Source organism: Lemur catta, chromosome 6 (genome assembly GCF_020740605.2).
Source record: "Lemur catta isolate mLemCat1 chromosome 6, mLemCat1.pri, whole genome shotgun sequence".
NCBI classification, from domain to species: Eukaryota; Metazoa; Chordata; class Mammalia; order Primates; family Lemuridae; genus Lemur; species Lemur catta.
The window spans coordinates 19,659,726-19,685,480 of NC_059133.1; the positions used below are offsets into that span (position 1 = coordinate 19,659,726).

Genomic DNA, 25,755 nt, shown 5'->3' on the forward strand with positions numbered 1-25,755 from the left:
TATAATTATAATATTATCTCTTTCAGTGCCCGGATCAAAAGAACTAAACCAAATATCTGGGGACTCCCTGTTTTATGAAGAGAAGCATGAATTATTCCCAAAACTAGTCTGCAAATATCTTTGATTTTAACTGCACTCCTCAGGCAAAAGATCACTTACTTTTATATGACGTTTTCTTGCTTTATAATCTGTAGAACATTAGTAGCCAGCTTAAAATGCTTCTTCTATGATTGTACATTTGTGTAAACTATTATTTTTTTCTTTAGGAAACACTAAAACAAATAGAAAAACACAAACCTCAATACTGAATAACCTGTGATAACTGATAATACTGTGAAGTTATTAAAAACACCCTTAAAATTTCTCAAAGTACATTAATAATTTTAAATCGTCATAATCCCTTAAAAATAAATTATTTACAGGTATCATTTTAGGTTGGTGGTGTCTATGCAGTCATTACATGATCTGGATATGTTTCTTGAGAGAATCTGCCTACAGAGCAAAAAATGTGTCACGTGTGCTGTGTGCTTGTCATTGGAAAACTGGAGGCAGCATGACTTTATTAAAGAAAATTAACATAATTGGAAGAAACTAATTAAAATTGGTATTGTGCTATCTAAAGACAAATAATAATCTCATGATAGAATTTTTTATTATATATAAATCACTCTAAGATTCTTCTTAATAGCACCTTAATTTTAAGAGTGTTAAAACATTCTACTGTTAAAATATTTTAATGTAAAAATTTATATCTGCACTCATAGGAAATGACACTATTAAAATTTATTTTTAACATGACAAAAGCTACTAAATCAGTTTCCTCTGGCACATTGCACAACATCCATCTAAATTATAAGGTGTCTTAAGGTTTTACAGATAATATATTTAAAAAACTTTTTTTAACCAAATTACAATTTGTTTCGATAATTTGGGTTTTTGGTTTTTTTTTTTTTTACCAAAAATATTGGTAACAAAATATTGCCAGTGTTAATATATGCCAAGTAAATAATCAGTTCCTTCTGATTTGGAAGGCCTAAAAAAATTTAAATAAGAATTATACCTAACTCAGAGTAGTGCCAAGCTAATTAGCAGCAGCCACTGGTAAGTATTGGTGAATCAGGGAATCCTGACTGGAAATTAAATTAGGTGCCTTTTGTAGGACAAGTGCCAAACCATTGCTTTTTTTACTAAAATGCAATTAACTAACAGTAAGAGCACCACTGTTAATATTAGCAGGTATATAAACTCCACATTTAATACATAATCAAAAATATAACTACTGTAGTTATAATTTCTGTAGTGTTATTTAACTGTTTCCCTTCAAGGGAGGATGTTAACAAAAACGGTATGGCTTGAAAATCATATACATGTCTATGATTAATAAGAAACTTGGGGTGATTTTATACTGTTTACCTCAAAAAGAGCACTTCTGGTGAATTCTAATGAACTTTCTTCTCATTTCAACCTCCAACCCCTATCTTGTACTTACTGTCTGCACCTATTTGGACAAACACAAACAGGAGAAACTTTTAAGATGTGAAACTAACACATTCACTCTCTTCTTCCTTTCCTCTGTTTTCTTAAAATGACACATATGTATTTATTTCCTAGGTTTCTTACTTCCAGTCATGACAAAATAATGGTCATCATCTTCCTTTTTCTTTGCAGTAGGTTTTTTATCTCCACTATCTGTTTCCTTAAGAGATGAGGGAGGTTTCCTGGTCAAAGTTGGGGTTTTACTACTTTTTGAAGATCCTTTAGCTGAACACGGGCCCTTAGTGGCAGTCTGTGCTGACTTTGGTGCAGTTTGTGTTTTGGCAGAAGACTGGGGAAGGCTCACAATGGACAGAGGGGTACGGCCGGGAGACTTTGAGGGGCTGGGTCCTTTCTTCTGGCCTGTACTTTTATTCTGAGGCTGCTTTTTGGCAACTGAAACTATATTCTTATCTTTCAATTCCTGTGCAACTTTTGCAGGAGAAACTGAGGATCCAGAAGCTGGCTGATTTAAACTCAAGGCTGATTTAAGCTTCTGTGCAGGGAGTGGCTTTGCTTGTGGGGCTCTATCAGATGGCTGAGACCTCGTTCCTGGACCTATGGCTGTGGTTTTGGAACTAGGTTTTGTCATTTTTGCAGAGGACTGGAAAGAAGGGGAAGGTTTAGGCCTTGCATGTATATTTGCTTTAGGTAGCTTAGGACACTTTGATGATGAATTCAAATGTGCAGCCAAGTGAAATGCCGCGCCGTCCCTGGAAGAAATATGGTTGTGTTTCAAATACTTTGGTTCCGTTTTTCCAGAACACTTACTTGGCAAACGTGTAGAATCAGGCAGATCTCTTGAATTCTTGGCTGGAATAACCTTGGCCATAGGGGTACTGGGGGATGCGATACATTTTCTCAGTGACTCGGATGCACAGGGTGCAGTTCTTGATAAAGCTGGTGAAGAAGTGTTTTTACTTACTGGATTTGAAGAAGCAACGTTGTTCAAAGGAGCATGTGGTTTCTTTGTTATGCCTTTGGAAGGCTTGAGCCTGGGATGAGAAGATGCTGCTAGAGAATTTGGCAATTTAGAATGGACTGACACTGAGCCCAAATTACCTCCTTTCGGTGAAGATGATGGTGGCAATACACCTGGTTGACGTGCCTGTTTTTCTTTGCCCCTTGGAATACCACCCGGCGTGCCAGGTTTTGAATTTTGTTTCTGAAACATGTTAACTGCTGACAAAGGATTCATTTCAGGAGGCTGAGGTGTTCTGTTAGGCAAATCAGGTGCACTTTCATTAGAAACTCCTTTTTGAAATGCTAAAATTTTTTGTTCTAGTGTAGCAAACTGTAGTATTCGACAGGGGTCATATTTAAGCAAAAATCCTTGAAGAGTATCCCAGCCTCCACCAACACGAACCATGACATGTTTTCCATGAAGCATCTGCCCCCAAAAGAAAATAAAACATAAAGCTGTAAAACTGTGGGGTTTACAGTTACAATTCATTAGCAGTCACAATTTGTAATGTCTGTGATCTATGAAATTCAGAGTATTTGCCAACAGCTTCACTACAAATTGAGAATCTCTTTCTTATATTATCAGTATAATAAATTTAACTCATGCTGAATTATGCAACTAACAATACTAAGTCTTCCAATTTGTAAGGCAGATATTTACATATAACTTGCATCCTAAATATCCAAGTTATTAATATACAAAATTGCAAGAGCAATATTATTCAATAAAGAGTTGAATATTGAAAGAAGGAGAGAGAAAAGAGAAAGAAGGAGAGGGACAAAGGGAGAAATGGGGACTTACAGAAAAAAATAATTATGAAAGATAAGAACTAAACCTTATACTTTACAATTTAATAAACTATGTCCATATGTATTCTATCCATTTAAAACACTTTGGTATAAGTTATTATTAGTTCTTTGCAGAAGAGAAAATTATGGCTCTGAGAGATTAAGGAATTTGTCCAAGTCACACAGCTTGGCCTGGCCTCAAATGCACTGGGCTGCCCCTAACTCAAATGGCACTTTGGTGGGGACACAACACACCCTGACTCTGCCAGTACAGCCCAAGCTGGATTTCAGGCCCCTGTCCACTCAGTAGACAAAGTTGCACAATTGTATGAGGTTGTCCACAAACTAGTCCTATGCTCTGCGAACCACCATATCATATTGCCTTAAAAAAGAAAGCTAATTAAAAAAAAGTACATGTGGATGTTTCTGTGTGAGTTGGGTGGGGGTGGGGAAGTAATAACAGTATATGAAATAAAAGAAAATATGGATGGTGAAATTATATTTGTAAATACTTTTCTATCATTTTCCTAAATTGGAAATAAATCAGCACTTGTATCAGAAGTGGAAAGAATGCTTGACAGGTGAAATTTCAATCTCCTTATCAGCAAAGGGAAAAATTAATCAATTATAGATCAGAAAAAGGAAGGAAATGAACATGTATACCAGCATACGGGAAGATTTTATGCTTAAGGTCCAAAGTATGTATTATTATAAACTGCAATGTTTCTATTTCCTTTTCTTACTATGGGTACTCAATCTTATTATATGTTTTGTTTTGTTTTTTTTCTTCTTCTTATGATGGAAAATTATTCCATTTTATAAAATATGAAAAATGGAATAAGTTCCCTGGGATGTAAAAGGATTGTTCTCCCCAATTACATTCAATGTCTAAAAAGTCTTAGCTCTCCTGAAGTTAGTCATTTGCCGTGTTAAAAATGTTTACCTAAATTCATTATATATTCATGAAAGCAAGTACTCTATATTTTTCCTGTATAGAGAAATTCTTCTATTAATAGTAGCCACTATTCTAATTTTTTTAAAAAGTAAAAGGGGAGCAAAAGGAGATTGGTAAAGCAATCAACCCAACTTCAAAACAAAATCTATATGCAAATATTATGTAAATGTAAATAACACTTACCCTTATAAAGAGAATTTTATCCCCTAGTCGGTACCGTCCTTCGGATAAGTACTCAATAGAAAATCGATGCGAACAACTACAAGGAGGGTCCTCAGCGATATGTTTAACCTGAGATTAAACATAAATAACAAAATTCGATGCTTGTTACAAAAAGCATTTTATTTAAAATCAAAATGCAATGTTATTTGATAGCTAGGAAAATCAAACTCAAAGATAAAAATTCAAAGGCAGTTCAGCTATTTAATATCTCTTCTCCTTTGCTTGTTAACAAATACTGAGATTAGACATTGCTAATCTAACATAAAAACCCACACTGATGAAGTCTGAGTCTCTCTCTCTTTTCTCCCAAGTGCAATCAGGCTCTCAGGGAGTATTAATACAACTGACGGCTAAAGAAGGTCTTCGAACAGGTAAGAGAAGGAAGTTGATTAAAAACACATTTGTTGAGTTCTAGAAAACATATGAGTTCATTATTTAGCTTGAATTGTTTTAGGCTCTGAATTAATATATCTTTGTCAAATCAAAGTCAGGTCAGTCAGATAAAGGTTAAGTAGGAATTTTCACTTCTCCCTTAACACTGTGCCCAACTAATATTGCAGGAGAATATCTAGATTTGTTTAAAGTTATTGTTAAAATAGGCAGATACATATTCACATCTGTTTTCCCAAGAGTGAGTAAAATTCTTTTAAAAAAATTCTCAAGTGCTTGGTTTGTTTCCATAGCCTGCTAAGGAGATGGGAATCAGGAAAACTCTACTTCAATCACTCAAGGAGTTAAAGAATTTTTATTTTTATTTTTTTTTAGAGACATGGTCTCATTCTGTCTCCCAGGCTAAAGGGAAGTGGTGTCATCATAGCTCACTGAAACTTTGAACTCCTGGAATTAAGCAATCCTCCTTCCTCAGCCTCTCGAGTAGCTGGGACTGGAGGTGTGCACCACCACAGCTGGCTAATTTTCTTTTTCATTTTTTTTTTTTTTTTAGAGAGAGGGTCTCATTATGTTGCTCAGGCTGGTCTCAAACTCCTGGGTTCAAGTGACCCTCTCACCTCAGGCTCCCAAGTCCCTGGGATTATAGGCGTGAGCTACAGTGCCCAGCCAGAATTTTATTGCAGTAAATATAATATTTTTTAAAATAGTAACACTGCAGTAAATATAAAAAGAAATTCAAGAATTCTATATTTAAAACATGGAAATGAAAATAAATTGATTAAATGAAGATATTTGTTGAAATATCTTTGATTGCAAAAAAAAACATCAACCACTGTGGAAAATATTTGGCTTTTCCTAAAATTACATTTTTGAAAAAGCAATGTCATGAATATTTTTCTCAATTACCTGCCACACAGAGTATCTAAACAAATTAAATTGAACTTAGGCATGATATATTCATAGAAGAAAATCTCTTTAGATATGCCTAAGTTAGCTGAGCGCTAGTAGAAATTTAAATGATTGTTTTAAATATCTATCCCAAATGAATGGACACTTGTGGATTTACCAGGGCCTGATAAGAAAAATCCAGAATTTGTTTATTTTCCTATATCATTCATCGAATAAGATAACAAACTTACAAACAAATAGAACTGATTTTCACAAGTCATTCAATCAAGTTTGACTTATTCATAGCCTGAGTATATGTGTGCATTCATATACATACCATACGCATAAAATGGTTAAAAATAAACTGAACTCAGGTAAAGAGTTTACAATGATTACAATCATGTATATACATTAGTTGACCAAAGTAATTTGAAAGGAGATATTTCTTTTAGTCACTACTTTCTGTCTGTAAAAATTTCAGTAAGTATACAGAATTTCAGTTGTATACTTCTTAAAAGGACCATAAATGATGAATCAGATAATATTTTTTCCTTATTTTAAACATGACCCCAAGAAATCTGTAGATCACATATTTATAGGTGGGCATTGAATGTATACATATAGCACATATATAGAGGAATGTGTTCTTTTTTAGTTTTTATAACAAGAATGCAGAGACGAGAAGTCTTTTATTTTCCTTGTTTAAAATATCCAAATACCACTTATACTGAGCAGTACAAATCAGCACTAACCCACAATCTAAAGGAGGGAGTGAGCCTGAAAGAAATAAGAGCTGTGGATAAGAAATGCTTTCTTCTGGTTTTATTTATTGCAAAATTTATGTTGTAACACTAAAGAAAATAGCAAACGAAAATAGAATAATCTACAAAGGTACTACATGACTATCAATTATTTTCATACTCATTTTTTCTATAGTTTGTCTACATATACATATTTTTCACAGAATAAATATTGTTCTTGTTGCTACGTAATCATCATAACCATCACATAAAATGATTATTCTGTTAAGATAATGAATCGTTATAATTTGTAAATCAGATTATAAGACTACCACGTTAAAAACAGAATCAATGAATTCTCGTGGCCTATGGTACTCATGATGGGTTCCAGCTTATTAGCCCCACCACTCCTCAACTACACATCCAGTCCTCATTGCACACACACTACAGAAATCACCTTTAAAATATAGCACCCTGAACTCATCAGGGAGTGGAGGGTAGTACTGGCATATATTCGGAATATACCAATATCTGAATATACCAATATATCAATGGCTTGATAAAAGAAAGAAACACTTTCTTTTCAACATAATATTACCTATAGCAATAAAACTGAGACTTTAAGACATCGTGGGCAAAAGAAAGATGTGGCAATACTTACAGCTTCATGTAGCTCTTCGTGCTGACAGCATGATTTTGGAATGCTGATGGAATCTTCAGGCCCAGAAGTATTAAGCAAGGTCTCTTCTAACTCAATTTCTTTCTCAAGTTTTACTAATACTGGTGGCTCAACCCCATATCTGAAAACCAACCAGGAGATCTGATCAGTCAGGCAAAGATGACCCAAGCATTTCCCTGCATATCAAGATAGACTATATTTTATTTTTAAAGCAAGGTCTGTACAATTCTCTTCTACCAGTTGTTTCACTGGGACATTTGGAAATGCTCTTTAATGTCTCAGAGATTGCCAAAAATAGATTATAATCTTCACATCATAGCATATATTTGGGTTACTGGATGCTTCCAATATTCTACCCGGGGTCCAGAAAGGCAGCTGTAAAATCAGCTGTTGAGTAAATATGAGGATGAGTACAGATGGGGGACACCAAGCCTCGGCCTTCTAACCAGATCCTCTCTGTGCTCAGAGGACCTGCTTTGCCTTGAACTGCTGTAAGACTACATGCTCTTGCCCTATTCTTAAACTAAAAAAATTAAGTAACCACTTTCACAGCTTGAGATTAAATGAAGGCAAGTTATATCGAGAAAGCAGATGTTGACATATGCTCATGCAAATAGAACAAAGTTAATAAAGAAACAAAAAGAAGGATAAAATAGGAAAATAGGTTACTTTATTTCAATCAAGAATTATTTTCTTTTATTTATAGACAATAGTGTTCTTAGCTAATATTAGGTAGTTTAAAAAATGTTTCTGACATTGAAATTCTGAAATATTGTAGAATATATACCTTGACACGATTCGACCAATTTCAAGAAGACAAAGATACACCTGTCTTGGATCTTTGTGCAAAACTGTGGAAAAAAAAGACCATATATTTTCAGGAGCAGAATTAAATGGGGAAATAAATTTATGGCATGGAAGATTGTAAAAGGAAAGAATAATGAAGACAGTGGGTTTACTTGTTTGGAGAAAACTTAGAAAAGACATTTTCATTTTCTCTATATGTTATTATCTTCACTTAAATACTTGTACACAAATGTTCATAGCAGCCTTATTCATAATAGCCCAAAAGTAGAAAGAATCCAAATGTCCATCAGCTGATGAATGGATAAAAAATATGGTATATCTACACAATGGAACATTATTCTACCGTAAAAAGGAATGAAGTTTGGAAGGCCTAGGTGAAAGGGTCACTTGAGGCCAGGAGTTCAAACCCAGCCTGTGCAACATAGCGAGCCCCTGTCTCTATAAAAATTAAGAAAAATTAGCCAGAGGTGGTGGCACGTGCATGTAGTCCTGGCTACTCAGGAGGCTGAGGCAGGAGGATCACTTGAACCCAGGGATTCTAGGCTGCAGTTAGCTGTGATTGTGCCACTGCACTCCAGCCTGGGCAACAGAATGAGATCTTGTCTCTAAAAACAACAAAAACAAAAACAAAAACAAAAAAACAAAAAAGGAATTAAGTACTGTTACATGTTAGAACAAGAATGAACCATTATGCTAAGTGAAAGAAACCAGACACAAAAGGCCACATATTGCACGATTCTATTTATATGAAATGTCCAGTATATGCAAACCCATAGAGAAAGAAGTCAGTAGTTGCGAGGACATGGGGGAAGAGAGTAATTGGAACAAATCACTAATAGGTATAGGTTTTCCAGAAATGTTCTGGAATTAGTGATAATGTACAACACAGTGAATATACTAAAAACCACTGAAGTATACAATTTAAAACTATGAATTTTAATGTTATATACAGCACATCTCAATTTTTTAAATGCTATTAAAAAAGGAGCCTAATACACTTAAAAATGGTTAAGATGGTACATTTTGTTATGTGTATATATATTTTTGAGACAAGGTCTTGCTCTGTTGCCCAGGCTGGAGTGTAGTGGCATGATCATAGCTTATCGTAACTTCCCAGTCCCAGACTCCAGAAATCCCCCTGCCTCAGCCTCTCTAGTAACTAGCACTACAGGCATGTGCCATCATGCCTGGCTAATTTTTTTTTTTTTTGCAGAGATGAAGTCTTGCTATGTTGCCCAAGTTGGTCTGAAACTCCTGACCTCAAGCGATTCTCCCACCTCAACCTTCCAAAGTGCTGGGATTACAGGCATGAGCCACTGCAACTGGCCTGTTATGTATATTTGAACACAATTTTTAAAAATAAAAATTAATTTTTCAGAAATTTATTGGCTGTCATTTATTTAATTTTAATTTTTAAAATTGTGATAAAATGTACATGAAATAAAATTTAGTATTCTAAAAAAAATTTTTAAAAGTTAAAAGAAACTGAAATGCAAAAGTAAACAGATCCTTAAAAAAAAAAAAGCTCTGATCATAGAACTCATGCTAAATGTACAAATGCACTGATACAGTAGTTAGGGATATTCAACCATTCTGTTCCTGTCCTTAGAGTTAGAAACTCTAGGAAACTTCTGAATCCTAATCTAATAATGTGCAACACGTGATGAACTACAGGTATACTGACTTCCCCAATAGAAATGGCAGTTGTTCTTTGATGTATGAATAGCATCTCTTATATACCCCAAACACAAAGGATACTCTTTCAAATAAAAAAGCCTATATGTGAATCTAAAACTTGTACCAATAAAGGAACTTACCCTAAATTTTTTATTAAACCTGTTTGTCTCTAAACACTTAGAAGTACCTTAAAATAGATTTGTTTCTTAAAATAGCTTTGAGTTCCCAGCAAAATTTAAAAAATTAAGAGGCACGTCTGTGAGACCAGCCTAGAAATGAATTACTGGTATTGGCAGTGCTTTATTTAGTTCTATACTGACCTTCAGGACAATCAGAAGAGGTCTTCTGCTGAGAATGAGAAATATACAATTATCTTACATCCTTTTGGAAACAATAAACTGGAAGCTGGACCATTCAAAGCATTTCCTCTTCGCTTTCATCTCTAGAAGCTGGATGTGCCATTAAATCACCTACACTGTCAATAAATATCAGCACACCTGGACTGAAAGCAGCTGCAAACCCATGACACTTTATACTGGGTAGGAGTATCCACTGGCACAGCTGGGGGAGCAGCTTACCTGCGTGCAGGCAATAATTTAAAAACAATAATAAAACCAACTAAAAGTCAGTTTGCTTTTTATTATCACCATGAACCAGGAATTCTAAACGTTAGTGATAAAACTTCTCTTTCCCAGGGCAGATGACTCCCACAGCCCCCGCCCTTGGTATGCTACTGCTCCCTTTGCAGCAGTATAAATTCGCTGTGTGTGTGTATGTACGCATATATGTATATACATATATAAATGCTTTGACATACACACACACATATAGTATAAAACTTAGCTACCAATTTACTCACTGCACAGATACGTCCGTTGACTTAAAGGAAAGGAGAAAGTATATCAATAATTCTTCAGTAGAGCATGACTTTTCAAAATGAACTGTCAACAGTATAAATCCATGTAGATAATTGACTTGGTAGCTGCTGTTTACAAGGTAAATCTAAATACTATGACTACACATCATTAGGCTTTCTGTTGTTTCCGTAATTATCTGGTTAAAGAGAAATTACTAGTAATTTAGACTTGGTAGAGTAATTCTTGATGAAAACATTAATTAGTAAAGCATTAGTCCAGAATCTTCCTGCAGCCAATTTATTTAGTAAGTAAAGTATTTTGGGGGGCATTCTAGATATACAAAATCTTTAACCATAAATGAAAAGCTTAATATATTTGATTTAGTATCTAATTCTCCAATTGTTTTACAAATAAAGTATAAACTTTCCTAGGAAAATGAGATGTGACATTTGAGTTCTTATTTGGAAAGAAAAATTAGAAGTGAGGGATATAAAAGCATCCTAATAAACATTAAAAACAACAACAATGACTACAACACTTACCTAAACCTTCAGATTCAAAGAGGTAAGTTTCATCAACTCCAATGTGCCTACACCAGTGAAGGAAGTTTGCAGTATTGTCTCGAGCAAAGAATGAACCTGATGCAGCATCCTTCTTACAGGGAACCTTTCCCATTGGAAAATTCTAGAAAAGACAAAAGAATAATTTCAAAAAAAATCAAGAATCTTTTCATTAGATATTCACTTTAATATACTAAATAAATGTTCAATGCATTGCATGTAACTAAAAAGTATCCTTTAGGGAAAAAATGATATCTTCAAAAACTATCTTATTTTACTTTAAAGTATATTCCAGAAAATGATTACTAGGAAAACAATCTGGTATATGGTATGTCTCTTCACACATAGTTCAATACAAACATAAAATTACCGCTATGCTAAAAGTTAACAGACACTCCTTTTTGCTTACTTCCTTACATGCAGATTCCTAAAGATGGTTCTGAGTTTCTTGAAACTATCAAATAGGGAAGTAGTTGGCCATTCTTAATTCAAATTCTTTGAAAGTTAATGATCTAAGTTTCACAGAATCTTAATTTTTTGACTTTCTGGCCCAAGAGTATTTACATAATTCTGCTGAGGCTGAGGGATTTTTTTTTGTTTGCTTTAGTTGAAATTTTTACTTAAATAAGCAATTCATGAATATGATTATTTTACACGATAGGTCAAGTAGGATATAATGTCTTTCTCCCACCTCTAACTCGTAGTTCCTCCCTCACCCTAGAGAAAACCACTATTACCAGTTCCCTGTATACCCTTCCTGTTGCTATTAATTTTCAAAACTAAAATAGCCTTATGAGTTTTTTCTGATTGAATACAGAATGTACAATCATTGTAAAAAAAAAAAAAAACCAGCAAAATACAAAGCCACAAAGAAGGTTAGTATCAACTGACATCCTCTCACTCACATTTTGGTGAGACAGCTCTGTGCGCAATTATACACACACCTGTACCTACAAAATGTCACATAAACATGCTATTCTGCAATTTGATTTCTGTGTGTATATACACTTAACGATGGGTTGCTGGAGTCTTTTGGAGTTGAAAATAACAGATTTAAATAATCATTTCTAACAAATATATACTATTCCAATGTGTTTAGGCATAATAATTAATTTTTAACAACTTCTTTATTGATGAACACTTAGGTTGTTCCTAATTTTTTCATACTATCATTTTTGTGAATTTGTGATTATTTTCTTGGAATAAATTCTTATAAGTAGAATTATATATTAAAGGAAGTGCTTTATTTTCAATGTGATATATATCCCACTGTCCCCCCAGAACCATGATGCTACTTTATATTTCCACCAACCAGTGTGTAAGTGTCCAGACCCCAAACTCTTGAAAACACCTACGTTTGATGAAAGAGAGGAAACCTTATCTCCTTCAAATCATGACTTTAGGGTCAATGAAGAAGAACTATCTAAAAAAATTATTGATTCAATCCAATATTTATAGAATTTACCATTAAGGTAACATATGGAGACTATGAAGAAGATAATAATAACAACAGCAGCTGCTACCTGGGTGCCAGGAACCATCACAAGCTCTTTTCTCAATTAACCCTCACAACAATCCTAGAAGGAAGGCACCATGATTGTTCTCAAGAAGACGTGGCCACTGGATAGCTACTGTGCATCAAGCACTATGCTAGACATCATCTATACATTATCTCATTTAATTCCACTGAACCCTCACAAATAAATCCTATAAGGTAAATATTAACACCTCCATTTTACAAAAGAGAACATTTTTTCTGGATGCTCAAAAAGGTTAGGTAAATCATTCAAGGTCTCTTAGCCAGCTGGGGTGGATGTTTACAACCTTGTATAAATGATAAGAAATATACATAAACAAATTAATATGTACCAAGACATAAAAACAATACTGTCAAACATTTACTTACCTCTGGTTCTTCAGAGTTGCATGTTTTCACCATGTTTTGAAGAACCTTAATCAGTTGGCATAACAGGACTCCATTATCAAGTTCTTCCAATAATCTTTCTGCCTTAACTTCAATGCCTAAAAGCATATTTCAAAGTTAAGATTCTTCTAGAAACAGTAAATTCAAATATGGTTACATTCTTTAAATAATATGGTTAAAATTTAATTAAATAGAATCAGATTATAGCCAAAACACTACACAAATATCAGATCAGGTTCCAAATATTCACTCTTAGAAGGTACAGTCAAAACAGCAAATAATATCAAGTTAAATGAAAGACACTGAAACAAAAATATCTGTGAGGTAGAAGTGTAGAAAAAATAAAATTAACATCTCTTTGATTTCATTTAGAATGAAATAAATTCACTGCATATTAATATTGCTTACACAAGAAAAAGATTCCCTATAAATAAGATGGACTTTGTTGCAATTTAAAAATTAAAGATAATACTATAACAAATATCCAGGGAATATTAATTTTTCACCTCTGAAATACCTTCTTTAAAAGCATTATTGCATAATAAGCTTTAAAAATTATCGAAATCAACTGATATCAGACAACTAGAGTGAGTGTAGAATGTATAATTACCTTGGAAGGCAATTATATTTACCTTTAGAATATTCCTTTTTATGAAAACCTTGGAATCCTACATGAAATTCTTTATTTAAAGTGAATTTATTTTCTGGGAAGAAAGTTTGGAGCATTAATCATGTTCTCTAGTAGAGTAAATTTATGATGCTGGACATGCTCCAACCTGACATTTCCTTTTAGGTTTCATATGCCTTTATACCTCAATGCCTCAGAAATAGTAATCATTTTAACTACAGTATACATTTCACTCAGAGTCTTGTGCCTTATACAAGATTAGTGGGAAAATCAGTAAAAAAAAAAAAAAAAAATAGACCTGTATACTTTTTAAAGATTTTAGTGTTAACAATGAAAATGTTGATTATTCAAAGTTCACTGACCTCTTCAGTTAAATTTCAAATTTTCCAATATTCAAGACACAAGATTCAGGGTGAATCAGAATATCTCCCCAACTAGAATGTAAGCTTGGTAAGAACAAGGATATTGAATACTTCATTCACTAGAGATCCCAGCATTTATTATAATCACTCCTTGACAAACAGTAAGGCTCTCGGTAAAAAGTTATTGAATAAGAGAACCCAATTTGGGGCATTGTATCAAGCCTTACCTAATAAGCCAGATAACCAGATTGACAGATCTTCTTGCATGGGCAACAGAGTGGCTGCGTGCCTGACAGTTATCCACTCGTCATACTGACACACGTTAGCCAGTCCTGGCCCGTGTCTGGGAGTCAGAGGACTCCGTGGACTTAGAGGCAGGTCTTCTCCAAACCATACCTAGAGAAAACACCAATCAACTGAATGAATGCAACCTTTGCTAAAAATCATCATAATCCACATCTAGATTTAAATGATAAAGTACAAACCATATATAATAGACATACAGACAAAACTGCAGCAGCTCACAAGAAGCAAACAATAGTCCTAGATACCTGAAACATTTTCAGTATTCAGTACTGTGATCAATGTAAGAGAACCCCTAATTAACAAATGGATTCTACTATCAAGCCAAGAGGAGACAATTCAACAAATAACATTTTTCCTTCACTTGTTAACTGAGTAAGTTTAATGAGTTACTTGACCAGAGTCTTAACCATCTTAGCTGTAAAACAGGTTAATGATTCCTGCCTTGGAAAATACATCTTTGTGAGATTAATCAGAACATTTAAAAGCTCTGCACTTGGCCAGGTGCGGTGGCTCATGCCTGTAATCCTAGCACTCTGGGAGGCCGAGGCAGGTGGATTGTTTGAGCTCAGGAGTTCGAGACCAGCCTGAGCAAGAGTGAGACCCCGTCTCTACTAAAAATAGAAGGAAATTAACTGGACAACTAAAAATATATAGAAACAATTAGCCGGGCATGGTGGCACATGCCCGTAGTCCCAGCTCCTTGAGAGACTGAAGTAGTAGGATTGCTTGAGCCCAGGAGTTTGAGGTTGCTGTGAGCTAAGCTGATGCCAGGGCACTCCAGCCCAAGCAACAGAGTGAGACTCTGTCTCCAAAAAAAAAAAAAAAAAAAAAAGAAGCAGTTTTGAGTAATAAAGGAGTTCTGAGCATACTGAAGGAGAGGACCCAAAGGGGAAGAATAAGACCTTTCAGGAAATTATCATGGACTCCCAAGTCCTGAAAGGAAAAGTATGATGGAGCTGTCTATTAGTAGAGCAGGACATAGTTGCATAGCATAGGAAGGTGTACAAGCAGGATCACATGCAGGGTTGTTCTTAACCATTTGATAAATAAATTCTCTTCTCTAAGCTGTCATCCACTGTTATCTTAATAAGTCTTCTTTCTTATTTAAAAATGAAGGAAAGACAGACTTTCATAACACAGGTATTATGTCCAGTTTTATATCTGAAAAATTTTGTTGTAGCAATGATACGATCAAACTTCTGAAGTGCTTACTAGGCAATATACATTCTATTAATAGTAGGTCCTTTGCACAGGACAGCTCATTGATTCCTTGCAAAATACCCTGCAAAATAAGGACTATTATTCTCACCTCAGAGGCAAGGAACCAGAGACTGAAAGGGGTAAAATAACTCGCCAGAATCTCACAGTCAGAGTGGCAGAACTATGACCAAAACTGAAATCTGATTGACTCTCAAGTTCTCACTTTTCCAAGGCAAATTTTATTATCAGCTGCTTGTATCTTTCTAGGTAAACCTTCAATGTGACTTTTATCTGTAATATTCAATCCTGTTCTATTTATATCAAAAGAAAGAAAACTATTAGGATATAAGAATAATATAGCAAACACCAACTCTGGAAATCATTCAAATATAAGATTATTTTGGTTTGTCTCATTCCCCCCAGCTTGCTGCCCCTCCACCAAAAAACAAAAAGCTACCTTTTAAAATTTTAATGCCTACTCATATACAGGCATTTACAGAGCACATGAACAATTACCTAAAATGAAAAACTTATATTTGTTTTCACTAATATCTCTTTTAACAGTAAATATATACTAAATTGCAATAAGGAAAAAACTATAAAACATTCCAATTGTTTTCCCAGGGTGGTATAAATAAGATGGACCCACCAACTCTAGGGTATTTTTGATTCTCACAAATTCAGTACAAATGAAAGCTTAGAATCAAAATCTTTTCAGAACTAGAATGTCAAAATATAGTATTCCTGTTATTAAATTGTGATGCTTTAAAAAAATAGCACAATAAAAGCATTTTGTGATTAATCTTATAATTTAAATTTTTTTTTTTTTTGCAAGAAAAACACTTACTTGAATTGCAGGCTGCATGGTCATCTATATTGAGATGAAATTGCTTTTCTGAAAACAGAATGAAATATTAACATGCAGATAATGGCAGCTTTCCTATTTCTCAAAATCCCCAAATTACAATATTTAGAGATGTGCTTTACTCTCCTATTTGACTAAAAACCTAAAGTTTTCCTTCTAGTTAGAATAGTTTGACTATAAGAGAATTCATTAATCATTCCTTGTTTCTTACTTCATAAAGATACTCCTTATTTGAAAGAGGAAAACCTGAGACACAGTTTAATCTGTAGTTTCTGGCTTTAGGATCAAAGTAATTCTTGAAGTATCTGGCTATTAAAAAAAAAATAGCTCATATAAAAGTCTCCCAGAGTCTTACTTTCCCCTGTAAACATAATATAAATATAAATATCACAACAATTGATATTGAAAGTCAAGTATCTTTCATCTTATCTTCATAGAGATCATAGAAGATCAACTGGACTTTATATAAATTCACAAGCTTGACCATACCTTCTTCTACTAGACAAGGTAGTAAAGATAAACATCAATTTTAACTGTGAACCAAAAATGCTCAATGCCTTCCTATAATAATTTTCAGGGACAAGAAACAAAAGGAATAGCAATTTTAGCTTCAAAATGCAATTCTTAAAATCTACAATAAAAAAACTTTAATTAATTAAATCAGGTTAATGCAATTCCTTAATGTGTTTTTAGAGAGAAAAAAAAGTGAGGAGCTTAAAAACATTCAGAATAATATAGACTACACAAAACCTAGGATTTTTGATTGCTTATAGCAGCATAATAAGCTGGACTATTTTTTATTTTAAACCACCACTAAAACATTCTAAGAAAAAATATACAATTATAAAGCTATAATGCTATCACTTTCCAAGGAAAAGTTATTTTTCCTCTAAGTTATATCAGACATTCCTCACACCCAGTGCCAACTATACATACCACTTTCCTTTCAGGAACATTTCTTCTGGTACCAAAGTTGAACCTTAGCTGAGCCTTACTGAAAAGCCTAATATTATATCACATTTTCTTTGCGGGAAGGCAAAAGACAACAGAATGTCCTTTTTGATGTCATTTTTCCTTCTCTCTACCACAGCAAAAGGCCAAAGTACAAGTGAGCATTACTAATGAGCTTGTTATGCTTCCCACGAGCTAATTCAGTGGGGAATACATTTTCCTTTAGCATAAATAATCCTTTGTCTCCAACAAAGATCCACAGTAAGAAGCTTCCGAGACCATTTTTTAAAAGTGCAGCAAAGAAGCTGCTCCCATTAAAATGGAGTTCCACATAATCAGACAAGAGCTTTAACAGTTGGAACTGCCAACCCAAAACAAAAGAAAGCCTAAATTATAAGGCGTGTGCAAATCAAGAACAGTGACACATTCACAAAGAAGCTATCACAAGAATGTTTAGTAGTTGCACTTTTTGTGGAAAATTCGAAAAAATTAGTTTTATGAAAGAAATAAAGAATTCATGCACAACATTCAGTCACTTGAACTTTAGCAAAAGAGTCTTTTTATACACACACATATATATATTTGATCCTTCTTACATAATAAAGACTTTTTAAGTTTACAAAAATATATCCATCTGTATTCCCTTTAAAAAAGAAATTTTTTAATAAAATGGGACTCAGATAAATTATAATGTATCTTCATATATGAAAAGCTATTATAAACATGAAAATATCCTTTTATTGGAAAATGTTTATAAACTGATGGATTTTTATCAGTCAATCATCAATTAACTAATGAGTACTCACTATGTTCCAGATGCTAAGCCAGTTTTTGATATTTTCTAGTCATCTACTGTTGTCTTTCTAAAACATTTTTGTGTCAGATATTTAATCCCAGGAGTAGCTTTTAAGCCCCAGTTCCAATCTGTATTGGAATCACAACCTTTGCCTCTCATTCATTTTATTACTTATTTTCCTCTTTTCTCTCTTTCTGTAAAAATTTAATCTCTATTTCATATAAACCAATTATACTGAACCATTAACGCTTCATTTTTGGAGCTGCATCTTAATTAGCAACTTACTGGCCTTATTTCATTTTTGTCTTTGTTTTTGGAGACATGTACCTCAACTCTTTGCAGCTGAAGAAGTCTTCTCCCTTAGATTTTTTGGGAAAAAAGACCTCTTCTGTGATCAAGTCCAAGCTATTCTCTAACCCTGCTGGGAACCTTTTACAAGGCAAGCTATGCATAGACCCTAAGTTAAGAATACTATACTCAACTTTTAAAGGCTGGGGAAAATGTTAGAGGCACAGAATACTCATCCACCAGAAACTTGACCAGGATTTGTGCCTAACCCACTCATCTTAAAAAGTTTCCATCATGAAATTCTCAAGATTATTTGCAGTAAAGCTCTTCATTTCAATTTGACTTCAGATAATAATGGGGAAAAAAGCCAACTGTTAAACTGACCCTTGGTCCCAAAACTACAGGCTCTGAAATGTACATTTTCATTCCTCTCTCATATTATAAGACATGATGGATGAGGAGAGCTCAAAGTGTCATGGCTCAAGCTTGATACAAATCTGGGGTTAAACAGGAAGAGTGGCCAAAAAAAGCAAAGAAATAAGGTAAGTTTCTTCAGAAAAAGAATAACCCTAATTGCCACTGTACCACATATCCATTCAGCCACCAGATTACTGTCAAGACACATAAGCTGCCAGGGTATGATAAAGTTATAGTCACTGCTGAGGAGAGAGAGGAAAATGAGACTGGGGAGGAATCCACAGGGGCCTTTCAACTGTACTAGTAATATTTTATTTCAAGTTGAGTGATGAGAACACAGGTGTTACTATACAGTCTGTATGCCTTTCTACCTGTCAAAAAAAATTTCATCATTCTTAATGCTTCACTCAGAAAAACAGATGAAGAACATATCCTTCTGATTTATTCAGGAAAAAAAAATGTTTCTCACCTTTAAAATTTTGAGTTAAATATTTCCTAATTGCCTAATAAAGAAAATAGAAGTGCTATATCTATACCAAACATATTCCATATATTTTTAATGTGTATGAAAATAACTTACCATAAAGGCAACACTGTGGTAGCAGAAAGTATCAGATACATCTGGCTTGAATTCCAGCTCCAGCATATACTTGCTATATGGTAGTTAACTCCTCTGAGCCTCAGTATTCTTGTACATAAAATGGGATATCGCCACCTCCTTCTTATGGCTGTTGTAAAAATTAAATGAGATGATACATATAAAGTATCTGACACATAACTAGCACTTAACAAATGAGTTATTTTTAATATTATGATGAGATATAATTATAGTTTAATATAACTTATCAAATTAAAAAGAGATAAGAAAACAAATCTATAAATACTCAGACATTAAGTATAATTTGGAGAGCTTCCTTTACTAACATAAAAATAAGTATGATTATAAATGAAAGTAAAAGCTTTAAAATGCTCACTTCATAATCAGGAGGATGCTCAGACACAAATCTGTGACTGAAAATTCTCTTTGCTAGAATGTCTCTTCAGGAATTTATTTAACATGGGCCCTCTGCCCCATTCCATCTGTCCCTTCAATGTCCTCTCTACCAATTTTGCTTATTTCTGGGACGATATCACTGTTTGGGCTATATCCTTTTTCATGTGGCACACACTCTCTCATTTATTCCACAAGCATTTATTTACCCCCTGTATTGAACTAGGCACCATAGGCAAGAAACACGGTGATGAACATAACAGATACCTTACAGAGTTAATATACCAATTGAGAAGATTGCAAATAGCAAGTACACAAATGAATACATAATTTTAAATCATGATAATTGCTTTGAAGGAAAGAACAGAGCGCCACAAGAGAGAGAAACAACAGGGGCCTACTTTAGACTTAGAGTCAGAGATTAGAAATGATTTTGCTGGAGGAAAAACATGAATTTGAAGAATGGTAGGAATTAGCCAGGGAATGAAGAGGAAGAGTTCTGTGCAGAGAGAACAATTTTTGCCAAGATGGAAAGAGTTTGATGCATTCCAGGAACGGAAAGAAGCCAGTATGGCTGAAGCATGGAGAAGGTGCATCTTAGGGTAGGGTTGAAGAGTTAGACGGTCGCCTCAACATAAGGTCATGTTGAGGAAATTAGATTTTACTCCAAATGCAGTGGAAGCCACTAATGTGTTTTAGCCAAAGGAGTAGTGACACGACCTAACTCAGTTTTAAAAGAGCTCTCTGAGGAGTGAGAAACATGGGAGTGAAATAGTGATGGGTTTAACAGAGGAAAGGGAGAAACAAAAAGGAAGGTAGATGGAGATGTAGGAAAAAGGATGAGGAGAAACAATGACAGAAGGAAAAACAGGGAGGGGTGGAAAAGGTGAGAGCAAAAATGAGAGGGAGAGTAGCCTGGAAGGGGAAGGTGCCACTGCAGTAGTTAGTGACAAATGATGGTGACTGAGCTAGAATCTGACAGTATCTCCACTGTACATTGCTTGGCCAAGCACAAGTTTCTGGACTGTTGTTATAAATACTGTTTCTAGAAGTATTCAAGTCTGAAGCTTAGGAAACAGTTTTGGTAGGAGAGATCTGAAAGTCCCTAAGAAAAAATCGTTGTCTCCCTTCTCCACAATGTTTCTGCTATGGAAGAAATGTGGCAGCAAAGCTTAGAAGCAGCCATATGGTAGACAGGTGTCTGATGGGGGAGCTTTTTTGATATTATTAATTATTATTATTTATTATGTGACCTGAATTGATACATGATTTTGCCTCTCATCCCCATCATGTTCAAGGTAGAATATGTACAGTGATTACAGTCAAGGTACCAGCAGGTCAAGTGAGCTGCCTGCTATGCCAGAGGATCATTAAGAAAAAAAAAGACTAAGGCTAGTGTGTAGGCAGAGGGTCCAGGTGAACAGGACAAGATAGCTATGCCAGTGCTGACCAATGCACTAGTCAGGAATTCATACAACTTCCCCAGTGGACAAGTACATCTTAAATAAACTTCATCTGTGGCTCCCAAAATTGTCTACATCCTAACCCTCACAACCTGTGAATATGTAACCTTCCAAGGTAAAAAGAGACCTTGCAGATGGCTTAAATTAATGAACTTGAGATGGGAGATCATCCTGGCAGGCCCAGGACGATCTCCCATCATAAGAGGGATGCAGAAAAGTGGAGAGTCATAGAAGGTGAAGTGAGGGCAGAAGCAGAGACAGAAGGAGATGTCATATGGAAGAGTCAGAGAGGTTTGAGGTGCTATGCTGCTGGCTGTGAAGATGGAGGAAGGAGCCAAGGAATGCAGGTGCCCTGCAAAGAAAGAGACTCTCCCTGGAGGCTCCAGAAGGAATACAGCCCTGCTGACATCTTTTTTAGCATAATATGACTCTGACTTCTGACCCCTGAACTGTAAGATAATAAATTTGTGATGTTTTAAACCACTAAATTTGTGGTAATTTGTTATGGTAGTAATAGGAAACTAATACACATCTTAAGTGAAGAAAGGAAGATTTGCCCAGAGGTCAGGGCATTTGATCTAGAGAAAGTAATATGTATCCAAAATATGATCAGGAGATGCAGTGATTCCAACATGCTGAAGCAATGAGGAAAGAGCACTAACTATATATAATGTACTTAAAAAAAAAAAGATGCCATTCAATCCAGCAATAGCACTATTAGGCATCTACACAAAAGAGCAAAAGACATTCTATAATAAAGACATCTGCATCCAAATGTTTATGGCAGCACAATTCACTATTGCAAGGATGTGGAAACAACCCAAGTGCCCGTCAATCCATGAGCGGATTAATAAAATATGGTATATGTATACAATGGAATATTACTCAATTATAAGAAATGACAGTGATCTAGCACCTCTTATATTTTCCTGGGTAGAGCTTGAGCCCATCCTCTGCAGTGAGGTATCACAAGAATGGAAGAATAGGCTCCACATGTACTCGCCATCAAATTGGCACTGACTGATCAACACTATGGTGCTCACGCAGTAGTAATATTCTCTAGGGATTAGGGGGTTGAGGGGGTAAACTCACAACTAATGGATGCAGTGAGTGTTGTAGAGGGGCATTAGGGCATGCCTCTAATCCTCGCTTGGGTGAGGCAAAGTCATAAAATGTCACCAAAATGTTTGTACCCTCAATAATATCCTGAAATAAATTTTTTAAAAAAAGATACAAAACTGACAGATAAAATCCACTGAGAGTGCTGTGTGTTTACTGTCATCACCATCATCAAATGGTCCTACCTTTGTAAATCTATCAACCATCCATTCACTTATATCTTTAAAGAGTCTTCCTGTGTATACTCCCTCAAGGAACAGCACCAACATACACTAAGTTACCAGGACATCCTTGATTCCTTCCTCTCTCACCCCTCTACCTACCACCAGTCCATACCTTTCCTCAGCCAAAACAATCAATGACCATATCTTGTTGCTTTTACCTCCAAATTTTTCCTTCAATACCTATTGCCACCACTCTTCTAGTTCAAGCCACCATCATCTTTCCCCAGGTTTACTGAGAGTCACACTTTGTCCAGCATTGCAAGCCTCCATCCTGTTCTTCATGTACTGCTGCCCGGGTGATCATTCACAAACCCCCATCCAAAGACATTTTACTATTAATACTACCTACTTAAAGCTCTTTATGGCTCTCCAGTGCCTTTAGGATAAAGTCCAAACTCCTTAACAAAGCTCACAAAGGCTTATAGGATCCCAGCCAGCCCTGTCTCCTGACCCTTACACTCTGGCCATATTCAACCTTTATTAGACCCTTAGAGCACCAGGCTCTCTCTCTTCTGGGTCTTTGCACACGCTGCTTCATCTACGTGGAACACTCTTTCTCCTCTTTTCCAGACTCAACTGTCCTTCAGACTGAATTCCTCCAAAAGTCTCCCCTGAACCACCTCCCCAATTTAGGGTATATAGCAATATTACATGTTTCTATTTTACTGTACTCTATATCTTTCTTATAAACTCCTTAAAGAGGTATTAGTCTTCATGTCTTTCAACTTCATTGTAGAAATCTGTGCTAAACTTAGTAACAGAATTACTCCCAAATACAATAAATGTTTGTATATATCACTAAAAGAAATATGAAATGATAATGATGGTATGCATATTTATTTCAGGAAAAAGCATCTTCCATAGCACATGAGGACTTTTAAGAGAAAGAAACAAGATTTTTACAGTTTAATAAAACATGACATTATTTACAAAATATAGAGACTGCTCATTTGTTGAGAAACTTTTATTTAAAATTTTCCTCTTGAAATGTCTGGTAGAGATTCAACCTGAATAACTTAATTTTATATCAGATATAATTTTTGGTTTGTCATAAAACTTTGTGGGATACAAAAAAAATTCTTAATGAATTTGAAATCAGTTTGCCTTTACCTATGATAGAAGGCTGTATGAAAAACATAGACATACACAGGCACCAATATAAAAAAAATAAGAACACTAGGTGTCCATTAACAAGAAATTGCTTAAATAACTTATGGGACATTCATACAGTGGACTCATTTAGCCACTGGAAAGAATAATATAGAGTTATATCCACTGATATGAAAAGATGTTTTTTATATGTTATGTGAACAAAACAACCAGTAGAACAGTATATATAATGTTACAGGGATCACAGGGTTTTTCTAAATTATGTGTGCATACAAAAAAGAAAAAATTCTGAACACAGTTAAACATTTTTCTCAACAGCCAACACTCTATATACAGTAAGCCCTTCACCATAGCTAATGTTATACTTTCTTACAGAAAAGTTTATGGTGTGTGAGAGTAAGCAGGAGTCTCTATGAGTCAGCATTCCAGCAATACCCAGCATATGATTGATGGTCACAATACTGCAAATTCCTATGACGATTTCACGAAATTATATTTAGTAATCTGCTATATATCATTACATCCTATTTGTTTGCAAATGTGTAACACATTTATGAAATACACGGTAGCTTTCCATTAACCAAACACCCTTCTCTGTAACAATGTAATAAAATGAGGAAACTTTTTGAGTTTTTAGAAAAAGAAACATTAAAGGAATACAATTATAATTATAGTGTATATCTCGTAAACATTACTTCTGAAGCATTTTTCTATCACAATTAAATCCCAATTAAAAATAAGGAAACTCAACTTTAGATAAACTGGCTGACAGACTCCAATTTTCTATTCTCTCAAATTCTATGTCCATCACGCAGCTCATTAGGTATGTAAAGATATATCTAATATCAACGTATGGAAAGCAACAAGTCACAAGAAGAAAGTAAAATACACACACATTACAATAAGATAGTAAAACATAATAGTACCTATTAAGTTTAACCTCTTACTTTCCTCATCAATGGTTGGCTTGAAAAAAATTATCACAATAACTGAAACTTTTCTCATTATCACCAAACTTAAATTGAGATATTACAGAAAAAAAAATAGAAGAGTAGCTTACTAAAAACATAGTGAATAAACAAAAACTAAATGGGAAATATAAATTAGGAAACATTACTTGTGAACTAATTCTCCAACTATCATTTATATTTATCAAATGTAAATTAGGAAACATTACTTCTGAACTATCCTCTACACATCAAAACTCCAAAACATGATTGGTTTTCACTAATAGTATATATATTGTTGACAGTGTTGTTTTATTACACACTTTGATTTACCATCACAAGTTTTTTCTCATTATTTTGTAATTCATATAATATTGTAAATAAACCCATACCTACAGCAGAAATGACTCTGGGTCATACAAACAACCCAGTGCAGGTAAGTTGCTTAATGTTAGGAATATAATTCAAAGGTAGTCTGATATGGAAAAGGGCCTGGACTGAATTCCGGGTGGATGCTAGTAAGTTATTTCCCTTCTCTGAGCTTCAGTTTCCTCACCTATAAAAATGGAGATAACATCAACTACATTGCAGGATTACTAAGACGTGTAACAATAATATAAATAGAGAACACACCCAGAACACTACCTGGCATATTCTGGGTAATAATGTGTTTGATAAATAATAACACAAGTGTTTCCTACGTGCCAGATACTGATTTAAGTGCTTTACAGGTATAATTTAGTCAGTGAATGACAACTATCACTGCCTTCATCTTCAGCCTCTCCCCACCCTTTCAGGATAGTTCAAAACTTTTAATTCAAGTTAAACAGTATAGAAATAATAATAACTATGTGTCAGACACTGTGCTAAATAAGTTACATAGATAATTTAGTCAGTGAATGATAACTATCACTGCCTTCATTTTCTGCCTCTCCCCACCCTTTAGGGATAGCTCAAAACTTTTAATTCAAGTTAAACAGTATAGAAATAATAATAACTGTGTGTCAGACACTGTGCTAAATAAGTTATATGGATTATTTTATTTAATCCTCACAATAACCCTCACATTAATAAAGAAGGAACTATTATCAACCTTCCTTTACG

At 34.6% G+C, this 25,755-nt stretch overlaps 1 protein-coding gene and 1 long non-coding RNA gene across 3 annotated transcripts; one reads left to right on the top strand and one right to left on the bottom strand.

Annotated features, from left to right (window-relative positions):
• Positions 1–1,241: 1,241 nt before the first annotated feature.
• On the bottom strand, positions 1,242–19,409 carry GAS2L3 (growth arrest specific 2 like 3). 2 transcript variants are annotated; one of them, XM_045553136.1, is made up of 10 exons: positions 19,378–19,409; positions 16,328–16,375; positions 14,202–14,370; positions 12,967–13,082; positions 11,043–11,184; positions 7,947–8,010; positions 7,142–7,280; positions 4,424–4,531; positions 1,621–2,923; positions 1,242–1,498 (listed from the first exon to the last, which is right to left on the bottom strand). In XM_045553136.1, the coding sequence occupies exons 2-10, from the start codon at positions 16,349–16,351 to the stop codon at positions 1,461–1,463; spliced, it is 2,103 nt and encodes a 700-aa protein (XP_045409092.1). In that variant the 5' UTR covers positions 16,352–16,375; positions 19,378–19,409; the 3' UTR covers positions 1,242–1,460. The 2 variants fall into 2 exon arrangements, with proteins under 2 accessions (XP_045409092.1, XP_045409093.1); XM_045553137.1 differs by lacking the exon at positions 1,242–1,498 and having other exon boundaries at positions 1,585–2,923.
• Positions 1,767–9,219, top strand: LOC123639394. The gene is made up of 3 exons (XR_006735710.1): positions 1,767–1,853; positions 4,774–4,833; positions 9,180–9,219. It is a non-coding gene; the product is annotated as an uncharacterized LOC123639394 (long non-coding RNA).
• Positions 19,410–25,755: the final 6,346 nt, after the last annotated feature.

What these genes read in the sequence shown, in the direction of transcription:
- GAS2L3 (XM_045553136.1), bottom strand. Translation starts at nt 16,351, where the DNA reads ATGACCATGCAGCCTGCAATTCAA. An exon ending in CTGGTTATCTGGCTTATTAG is followed by an intron (nt 13,083 to 14,201) that starts GTAAGGCTTGAT and finishes ATATGCTTTTAG; the next exon opens with GCATTGAAGTTAAGGCAGAA. An exon ending in ATTGGTCGAATCGTGTCAAG is followed by an intron (nt 7,281 to 7,946) that starts GTATATATTCTA and finishes GTTGGTTTTCAG; the next exon opens with ATATGGGGTTGAGCCACCAG.